An 11,530-nucleotide genomic window follows, 5' to 3' on the forward strand; every position below is an offset into this window, starting at 1 on the left:
AGAGAGAGAGAGAGAGAGAGAGAGAGAGAGAGAGAGAGAGAGCGGGCGCAACTGCTCAACGCTTGTTGTGTCGATGCAAATTGAAGTTGATCATGTAATGGCGATGAATGAATGGACGGCACGGTCAGACGGTCGATTCTTCGTGTTTCCGAAGCCATATACCGGGCTACAGAACTCTAGACGCCAATGATTCAAAAGTAATCAGCGTTTAGTGCGAATATCACCGCACACAGGGACTGAGTCTATTTGTCTCGTCACTTTACCGCAAACAGAAAACTAGAAAATCGAATTGTCTAAATTGTGTTTAGATTTAATGTTGTTGGGTAAAAAGAACGACAAACCATATCATCATTGCAACGAATCAACTTGAAACGAATGAATCTTGCCAGTGTGTGTATCGCCAATTTTGCTGTTCGTGATCCATTTCGAAACGAGACGACCATTTCGTTTTATAAATCCATCGCTTTTTTTTCTTTCATCAATTCATAGTACAGCTGCTCGCCATCATAAATCTAGTACGGAAAAATCAATCGCCAGCACAGTTGGCACAAAATGACAGTATCAGGCGGATTTTTCATGTAAGTTTTAATTATAGAAAACCCGATGATGATATGCTCAGTACTGGATTAAATTAATTCACGGGAAACTTAAGAGAAACCCGAAATTCGAACGTTTTTCATATGCGAACATTCCTCTTTGTGTCTTTCGCCCGTGATGCTCATTTTAAAGATAACATTTTCATACCTCAGCCAGTGTCGTTTGGTGATTGGCGTAATACAGCAAATGGCATCGTATTGATCTGCAATCCATACAATCAAAATGATGTAGAATGCGGTAGTTGTGTCGTTGAAAAACTCCGACATAATTGCTTCCATCCCTGAAATGAAACAAAAACAACATGATTACAATGTGGTATCAGCTATCGGGCAATGGGGTGAGAGTTTACGCATTTTAATTTATTACAAATTAGCTGCTGAATGTAATAAATTCTTTTAAATCCCATCAACTAAAATTGCATCGTGGTTTGGTTTGCAGCACATTTTATATTGTGAATGCATTCGCGTGATCAATTGTTGAAAATCGAAATTGAATGAAGCTTTTGTGCGGTTTCAAATCGTTCACTGACGAAACGGTTCAAAATAAATATGTGCGCAGTGTATCTGTATGTTTATTATTCAAGTATCGAATAACATTGTGGACTGTAGCACCACAGAATGAGCAATTATTCAATTTAATTGGAAAAAAGGAACTTTTTATGAAAAAAAAAAACAACACAACGTGAAATAAGAAAAACGGAAGAGAAAAGACGAATCTCATTTCTTATATTATTTCATAAAAGAAGAAAAAATCTTCTTTATTCAATCTGTAGTTAATAGCTATTCCAATTCACGCATCATGAACTTGATAAATTAAAAACAGGGGCGAACAGGAGGAGGAAAAAAAGAGAGTATAAACACTGTTTTGCATTACAAATTCTTGAACGCATCCTTTCTTTTGCCATGTTTTCCATTTTTTTCGCTTTACTTTCTCTCTCTCTCTCTCTCTCTCTCTCTCTCTCTCTCTCTCTCTCTATCTCTCTCTTCGTGTACGTCTTCATGAAAATTTAATCAAGTAAAATGTAAATGCATTTTATACGTTTCAACGCTTCCAGAGGATTTTGTGTGTACGTTTTTTTGTGTGTGTGTTTGTCTCGGTTCGTCATTCTATCTAGTTCGTTTCATTCAATTTGTGCCAAGAAGTTAAAACGATAAACAAAGAGTAGTCGGGCGCTTCATCCTTGTGTCGCGTTTGCCATCGAATGCATGTATGTGTTTCTGTTTTTTTTTTGTTTTAAACTCGTGCGATGTTTGAGTGTGAACTATTGAAATCGATTGTTATATTTATAGTCTCTAATGGGTAACACAACAACTACCCAATTGAAGTGAACCTAAAAGTTTTGCACAAAAATATAGCAGTTTGCAACAAACGGACATCATTTAATAAAGCCAAAAACATGGATTTTAAGTTTAGGCTATCATTTTCATCAGTTCAACATTGTCCACTTCACCCGAATCGAGTATGTGCGACTGTCTCACTCTGTCTCTTTATGTGTGGATCGTTGTTGATGGCGACAGCAGCGACGGCGTCATTGTTTTCTGTTTCGCTATTTTACGCTTTGTTCCTCTGTGATTAACTCCTTCGAAAAAGCTAAATCCATTGAAACATTCGGCGGTAAATGTTTTCTCGTGAGTATAAAATGGCAAATGATACTGATGCGATAATACGGTACGACGATAACATATCAAACATATAAACAGACCACGCTTTGGTCTTGGTGCGAGAGAGCGCTAGAGAAAGTGATCTGGCGTGAACATAAATGCAAGCTGCGTGCAACAGTGCGACCAAGAGAAGCAAAAAAAAACTGTAATAAAGTGAGCGCCGCAAATAAGCACAACAAAATCCAATGGCAGAAGAAACAAAAAAAAAAACCCGAAACGAAGGGCGAAAACAACATGAAACAATAATAATGAATAAATGGGAGTACAACAGTATGTGTATGTGTGTTGGTGTTTTGTTGGAGCAAACGATTGTTTTCAGCAAAACATATTAATGCGAATGACCCTTTCTTTCACCACTGAGACTAAAGAGTTTACCCAACAACAATATAATAAATAATATATTATGTAAGGGTCAAATCTTGAAACCAAACTACTACACACCGAAACAACACAAACAAACGTCCACACCGCACATCGCATCAAAATCAACGTCAAAAAATGGCATACCATAACAGCACAAAGAATAGCGATATTGCTCAACCAAATCAAAGCCAAACGGTTCAACTACGGCAGCATAGCAGTATTTGTGATTAGTTTTCCTGATGACAATTCCATATGAAACAAACACATTACCCCGCATACACACAGACACACTCCTCCTGCTCTCTCTATCATGACTAATCAAATACCTGTTCAATATTCATTAGAACAAAGCACAGCAAACGTTTGATCTTTGCATTTTAGAACGCAAACAAAGAAAAATCACATTTTCAATTACAAGAATCCAATCTTCTTACAGCAAATTGCTTGAATCGCTCTCCATACTCCGAACTAGATTTTGCTTTTGTTTGTCGATTCGTGCGCTTCAAGCACAAAATCTTCTGAATGGTTTCTGTGTATGTTGTTTGGATATGCGAACACTTTGTATGGATCTACATGTGAGTGAAAGATTTTCAAGATATTTCGGCACTTTTAGGCAATATTCATATAATTCATGTTAAATTGAAATAGAAAATGAAGCAAATTTAACATTAACATTTGTTACATGCAAAACGATTACAAATGCTCCGAATCAAAACATTATTGTATGTACCCTCGTTGGAAACTATTGAATGATGTTCATGTTCACAAGCCCAGAAGTGTGTTAATCAAATAGCGCTCACCGGAAAATATAGGCTTTCCATAGAATGCTAATTCATTAAGCCAAATGACAGACAAGTAATTAAAATCGCTTTAATACTTTGACTAAATTCAAACTCAACTTAATAGATAGCCGACACGAAGCATTTCAATTTGCAGGGATTCGAGATTCCAAGCGAAATACAAGAACACACACACACACACACCGAGTAGACAAATAAAAAAAAAATTACGTCGGTAAGCTTGTAAATCAGCAAGGAATTTAGAGCGTAACAATATTTGGTAAAGGATTAAATCTCTCGACGTTCTTTTTTTGGCATTGCATTTTGGGCCGACAGCTGTCGATTGAAAGAAAGATAACCGATTTTCTGGTGATTTTTTTTTTGTAGAGGATAATACAAAATTCGGATAACTTCAATCGATATGTTTGAAAATGTTTTCGAATAGGTCATATACTTGTTGTGTTTAAAAATTTATACAAGCTTTTCATAGCTCCGAACCAAATGAGCCGTTTCTTTAAATTCGGTCTTTTAAGCAAAAAGAAATACTCCGATATTGAATTCTATACAGTAAAACCTGTGAATAACGGAACCTGGGAATAGTGGAAATCGTGTCAATAGTGGAAAAAAAATTTGGCCGTTGAGCTCTATCATACAAATTGACCTGTTAATAACGGAAAACCGAAACTCCGAATAGTGGAAAAAATTTCTTGACGAAACTTTTTTTCGTCTTTTTTCCGTGTCTTTTTCATTTAAAACTATATTTTTTCCTTTATCAAAACCAATGATCATCATAAAAATCCTGCAGTACTATACAATGTACATTACATTGATTTCAGTATCATGTTTTACTTTCGTCTGCCAAAATCGTTGCTAATCGCTCCCAATAAAAACACATCCACTCGATTGGCGCGAGCAATTCAGTATATTTACAGTAAGTTTGAAAATCATTTATTCATTTGATGAAATGCAGAATTTATCGCTGCCAATTTGGCAGTGAAAGAAATGAGTATCATTTACTTTCTCATTTTGAGTCACTGTTTAGACTGCTTGATTGTTCTAAATAATAATGTTTGTCATTCACTGTTTTTTTTTTTCATTTTTCGTTCTTTCCCTTATTCATTTATTAAAAAAATACTTTTATTTCAGTATTTCCTTCTCACCTTTATTATATCGCTTGATTTGATCATTAAATACCTATAAAAATGTATGCTTCGGTTTTTTTTGTTTCTTTTTACCCTCAATAATGGAAAATCATGTTTGGTTCGACTCAAAAATCTGTCAATAACGGAACCTTTGAATAGTGGAATTCGTGTCAATAGTGGAAAAAAAAAATTCCTCATGGGATTCCGTTATTGACAGGTTTTACTGTATATGAATTTTACCGATGATACAAATTCTAATCATTAACCTCATTACGTTTTCATGTGTTTCGGCACGACATACGGAAGCAGTTTGCTTTACTACGATTTTGTAAATGCTAATAGTTTTTTGATATGAAACCATTCGGACGATTTGATATAACTGTACATATATATAAATATTCAATTCAACGTTGAGGTGAAATGCCGACAAAAGCATGTGATTGTTCATCGCCCGAAGGGAGAGGGGGTAGAATATATCCTCTGTCTTAGCAACGGAACGCGAGTCTAAATCTTAACTAAATCTAATGTGTAATTGATAGACGTTCTATAGCTGGGATGTATGTATATATATATATATATATTTCCATTGCATGACGAGATAAGCCGACACAAGACATAATAATTCCCTCGTTCACAGATGATATATACGGTTTCCCGGTAATTCTTTGCGAAATAAAAGTATTTAAATTGCTTTCGCAACATTTCAGCATTCGCAAACAGCGTAAATGGCATCGGGCGGGAAATAAATGAGCATCAATCCGTGTCGTTTCGACGAAAAATACAATTCGGTTAATTAACAATCGAAAAGTGGAAATGGGCGTTCGAAATATATTCACAGGCTCGTATAAATGTTTAATTAATAATCTCATGAATTCATTAATAACTCTATTATTGACGCTATATTGAAAATACCCAATTCATCGATGGGCCAATAGCTGTAATATGAAAAATAAACATACACACATACGCCTCTCATACTTTTTCCCTCTCAAATAGGCGCAATGACTGACTGACTGACTGGCAGGCAATCCAATATAAACACGCACACATATGTAAAAACATACAACTAAAAATGTATGAATTCAACGGATTTTTCACAGTCGGTGGTAAATAAACCATAATTAAAGTCAATTTAAGTGATGTGATCGTGGTTTTATACTTCAATGGAAAGGGCAAAAGGACGAACCAAAAAACACATGGGCAAAAAATCAACAACATTTTCCAGTGTAATTTAGCTACAGTGAAATGAATAACACAGTAACATGATCATTTTGGATTAATTTGGCGTTTTTGATCGAATTTACTCTGTAATCTGTAACCATGTCGCTTGTTTGCAATCGAATCGGCGCCAAATTGATTATTATGAATTTGCATGCATTCATAAAAATCTGTGTTTGATTTCAAACATGCATGTAAATTGGATTCCACATCAATACAAAGGAACTGTTAAATGACACAAGAAAGCATCTAGACCGACAGACACATAAGCAACGAATGGGACTGGGGAAAAAAAGTGCACACAACAGCGGATGAAATGCATGCAAGAAGTATGTTTGGAATATAAAATTACGAATTGATTGTATAAAATAATGTTTGTTATTTATTTTTATTGTCGATCCAATTTGGTGTGTTGTTCCAATTAAAGTAATGAAAGGAAGGAAGGAAGGATGGAAATAAATTAGGGAATCATATCATATTTGTTAGTTTGTCACACTGTTCTTGTAGCTGTAGTTGTTGTTGTTGATCAATGCCGAGTCTCGAATGTCCCTCTCTCTCTGACTTGCTCACTTGTTCTTTTCGACACCATCCGCATCATGCCATTACCACCATTATCGTAATCATCCGATGCCAATTGAAATTGGAGAGAACCGAGGCGCAAACAAATGAACTTCCTACTGTTAAACTACAAACGAATCGATATTGTTCAATAGATGTTCGTTTGTGAGCGCATATCATGTAGTTTCCCTTTTTTGGCTTCACCATGTGAATGGAAATGGCATAGAGAGATAGAGAAAGAGAGAGAAAAAAATAGACGAGCAACCACTCTCGCTGTGCGAACGTGTGCGTATGTCTATGTGTGTTTGATATTATGTAATGAACTCAGATTGGGTTGTAATTTGGATTTGATGTGAAAATACAAGGACATTGAACGATGTGCATATATGCGGGCTGTTGCTTGAATTTACCAAGCTGCATCAGTGCATATAAACATCGAACAAGTACTGTGTGATACGGTGTGCTCATTGCTTGTCTAATGGCACGTCCATGAATATGACGTACACTACGTCGCTTACATCCTGTTAGTGTGAATAACTCCTTGGGGGTACATATTTCTTTCGTTTTATTCTATGCGCCAATATTACGCCCCGAACATTGTATCGCAAGCAACTGTCTCAATCTGCCCCCCTCCCGCTCACTCTCTATCTTATTCTCATGTATCATTTTTGTCCGTCGAAAATTCCACTCTGGCGACATAGAATATATCGATGGGTGCGAATCCATCCCTTCGATTTCCGAGAATGTGACGCCAATCGCGCGGTCGCTTCAATTCGCTTTCGTTATTTTTCGACTCTGACCTCATCGTTTTTACAGAAAAAAAAACAAGAAGAAGAAGAAGAAGAGAACATCAACCGACAAACTTGTCTCGCATTTTCTCGTCGTGGCCACTATTATCGTGGCTCATAAGTCGATAGAGTATACCACTGTGTCGACGGTCAATAGCGATGACACTCGTCGTCGTAACTGTAGACTTAAAATGTGCTTCATAAAATATAATAATCTATTCGAATGTCTGCAATGCACGTATTTGCCATCGAAATACTTGTTGCAATGGCTTCATGATTTGGCGCAGAATTTCTTTCTCGTAGGTAATAAATACAAAACGAATGATGAAATGTTGATGCAACAATTTTTGAGAATGCATCGGCTTAGTGTTACACTCATTCCCGAAGCTTAAACGTAAAAACTACTTGAGAATTTGAGGGATTGAATGTTCACTGAAAGTGTTACAAAATTCGATGCTAATCATTATTTTGAATTGGGCGATACAAATGAATGTTGAACTTTGGTAAGAATTTGAAAGATATGTAGAAAACTAATCTATTAAATGAAATTGTAAAATGAATCAAAATAGGTGAATTAGCCACATGAAAGTATTGATACCGTTGATGTATAGGTTCATTCATGTGTTCACCCGTTTGTGATGCAATTTCTTGAAGTATTTCACATATATATGGGATACAACTAGTGAATGCATTCAAAATTTAAAGAATTCTTTTCAACAGGTACTCAATATTGAGTTCAACTAACTCAACCGGATTCGACTTCATTTCGGCTAATAAACTATTTGCATTGATAGGGAGTAGTTTATAGACGCTGTAAATAATTCAAGTCGACATCTATCAGTGAGTCGGTATCAAAATTGTACTTGGTGCAGCGCAGATTCTGAAAATCGCGTTACTTCGTTCGAATTTAATGTACGCGATTTCCTTTGCAATGCAAAGTTTGCATATTGCATTTCAAAGAGTGTGAATGCAAGTCAATGCAGCAGCATGAAAGCTCTTCAAAATGGATCTTCATGCGGTCGGCATTGTTTTGCCACTTTTGATCCATCTAATGTACTTTTCATACGAAATGTCCATATCATGGAAACCAAATCACTTACAGAACCAAGCGATGTTCAAGTATTCGCTGTTGCCATTGCCGGATGATGTAAAACAGAATGAACTGTTATAATAAATCAATATGTTTTCCCGGATAGAATGGAATGTTGAATAGGTAAATATGACGGTAATAAAGTATTTTCAAAGTGTCAATATGGTACATATACATACGTAAGTGATTTATGTAAAGACGGATTTTTGAAGTCAAGAACGTGTTCGTTGGCTCGCTCGCTCGTGCAGATGCTCGGAATTGTGCTGCAGGCGATAGAGATCGGTTACTACGTTCGGCTTATAATTAATATTATTTATAAATATGCCGTATATATGCCATAGTAATAACTAGTGAGGTGAATGCGTGTGTGCCTGATATCATTAGATAATTTCGCCCACATCATGCTTATGCGCATTGTAATCATAAAGATAATCATGTGAAATACACGTATGAAGTTCAAATTTTCGTCAGAAAGAGACATAGAGACACACACACATAGAGAGAGAGAGAGAGAGAGAGAGAGAGAGAGAGAGAGAGGGGGGGGGAAGAAATGTTCGTGGGCTGGTTTTTAAACAGGTTTACATGTGGTTCTCATAATTTACATTGAGATTCATAAATTACACGCTCATGGAATGAAATCTCAAAGAAAAAAAAATGAAATAGTGGCAAAAAAGAAAGAAAAGCGAGTTCTAACGTAAGATCCGACATGGACGTAAAAGTAAAAACAAAAACACCGTTTGTTTTTAAAAAGGTGCGCACATACAAAAGCGGATTTGATCTGTAAACGCTCTTACATGAATTGATTTTGGCCTCGTGCTAAGAAATCGATACGAAATTCATAAATGATTAGAAACATAATACGTTGGCGAAGATGATACCGATGGCTTGGTTCCTTCCATAAAGGAAGGTTCCTTGCATAAAGGGAATGATGCCACAAGAAAATCGAATTCAGTCATCAAATATGTATATTCTCCATGGTCATATCATATTCAAAATATACTTATATTCTATGGTGATGATGTATGAGCGCGCGATTGCGCGTATATTACTTTTTGCATACAAAATGGTTCTTCATGCCTTTGTTGGTATTTGTGTGAGTGAATGCATTCGAAATTCCTTTGATCTAATTGCAAAAAAATAATGTGAATGAAAAGCAAAATAGCCGAATACATGTGGAAATAATGGAATGTGCTTTGGTTGTATGTTTTTTTCCCTATTGTTGTCATTGTATGCGACGGCGTCTCCTTTGCTTGTAAACGGTGAAGATGGTTTTGGTGCAAGTTATAAAACATACTTTAGATATACATATTACTTTGTATACGTCCATTGTGCATAATTAATTTGGTATTTGGCCTACATTCCGTTCGGCTGACACATGGCACCATATTATTAAATATTTATATGGGTAACGCGATACTAATGGCCCTTTGCAACATTTTTATTCGGTGATATTCAATGCCGCGACCGGGTTTCCTTTTTTTAATTGCCGTGCTTTTTTTTTCAAACTTCTTTCTCTATCTCGTCTCTGTGTTCGTAAAAAGAATCAAAAGCGAATAAGAGTTCAATTAATTAGGCAAATTAAAACATAAAATTGAGGGAAAACAATTGCATGAAATCAATTTGTTTGCACACATACACATTGTTAAAATATTCCCGCGTTTTTGGTTGGCATCGCGGCATGTCTATGGTGCGGATCGGTGCGACTGTAAACGAACCTTTTAAGTGCTTTAATAGCAATTTATACGGCGCAAGAAAATAGAAAGTGAAATAAGGTGAACATACATACACACGAAACCCACAGCGGCAGTCAGACAAAATATTCATCGGTCTTATAAGGGAAAAACGGAAGTTCAATTACCAGTTGAAAACAATTTTATTGCTCTCGTTCAATTTCTCTTCAACGAATTGATGCGTATGCACGGCAACACGATGACAGCCTGATGTGCTGTTTGGTGGTCTGTTAGTGTTGCTGCTGCTGCTTTACAACACCACACTTACATAAGGTGTATACTGTATATGCATAAATTCATTTCATTATACTGTTTGGATATAAAGTGAAATGGAAAACAAGACGAACTGACTGTCTCGACACACCAATGCCAAGTCGCAATGACTTTATATTCGGGGCGAGCGCTTTATAAATTCAATTCAGTTCGACACACTTTTATGTGCCAGAGTGTGCCTCTACTGTATCAGTGGAAGCAGAAAGTGATACGTGCCGTTTTGCTGTCAATGCACACACACACACACACACACTCATAGCCAAACTTCGAATGAAATTCATTTTAACATCACATAAATCATTGTGCATGTGTCTTATAGCGTGAGGAATAGTTCAACATCATCATGACCGTCTTTCTTCTTCTTCTTCTTGTTCTGTGCTCACGAGACAACAACGTCGCTACGATATCAGGTATCGTCGTTGAATCGACTAAGAACCGTCGTTTCCTTGTTACCTCTTCCGTTATTTCGGTGAAAATTGTCTATTGTATTTAAACACTTGAGCAAATTGAGCATTTACAAAAGGAAATTGCACAGCGCATTAGATTTGTTGTATGGTTTTCGGATGGAAGGCGAGCGCGAGGCGCGAAGAAGACGTACGCGCTTCATAAATATGCAACAATAACACGGCAACAGTCAGTGTCACTTTGCATTGACGATAGACGATGCAAATTGTCGCGTTCCGCTGGCTTGCTTAAAGGGAAATTAGAAACTTTTTGTCCTGTTTAGCCTCATTATCATTGCGTTTGGTTGACATAAATATTAATATTTGTGGCGACAAAGGTTGGCCACTTTACGTTCAAAACAAACAATATAACGGTTATGGTAATATTTTGACAAAATAAACTAATTTACGTTCTTGCTTTACTTGGTCATTGAAATGTGCGCCAATTTCATTTTTCAATTTGAACTGTAATGAACTGAAAAGCAGGCGAATTCATAACCAATTTCAATCCATTTCCATGGCCAAAACTAGCATATACATTTATAAATTCAGATGAAATTCGAGCCAAAATTATAGTGATAGACTTTCAGCGAGCGAATCTTTTCAATTACTCATTGTCAATGTGAATGACATTTGATAGCGCTTTTAGTTGCAGCTTTGATGTCACGCTGGAAATCATTTTCTATATCGTTCAAAAGGTGAACATTCGTTCGGGTGCTAATTATGGAATTAACTATCATCGCCTCGGAGAAAATGGCGTCAACATTCTCGAATTATAAAGTGTATGAGGTAAATCAAAACCATATATCTAGCTGTTTGTTTGTTCTCACAACCAAAACAAAGAGAGAGAGAGAGAGAGAGAGAGAGAGAGAGAGAGAGAGAGAGAGA

The 11,530-nt window shown here is 36.4% G+C and overlaps 1 protein-coding gene across 4 annotated transcripts in view; it reads right to left on the bottom strand.

Annotated features, from left to right (window-relative positions):
- Positions 1-11,530, bottom strand: part of LOC129578842 (uncharacterized) — a 61,358-nt gene that overhangs the window by 25,917 nt on the left and 23,911 nt on the right. For all 4 annotated transcript variants that reach the window (XM_055468028.1, XM_055468024.1, XM_055468026.1 and 1 more), the window contains exon 10: positions 745-877. In XM_055468028.1, the coding sequence (XP_055324003.1) occupies positions 745-877 (133 nt within the window). The remainder of the gene's footprint in view (positions 1-744; positions 878-11,530) is intronic.

This window comes from Sitodiplosis mosellana, unplaced genomic scaffold (genome assembly GCF_009176505.1).
Source record: "Sitodiplosis mosellana isolate CC-2019 unplaced genomic scaffold, AAFC_SMos_1.0 Smas_scaffold_6226, whole genome shotgun sequence".
Lineage (NCBI taxonomy): Eukaryota > Metazoa > Arthropoda > Insecta > Diptera > Cecidomyiidae > Sitodiplosis > Sitodiplosis mosellana.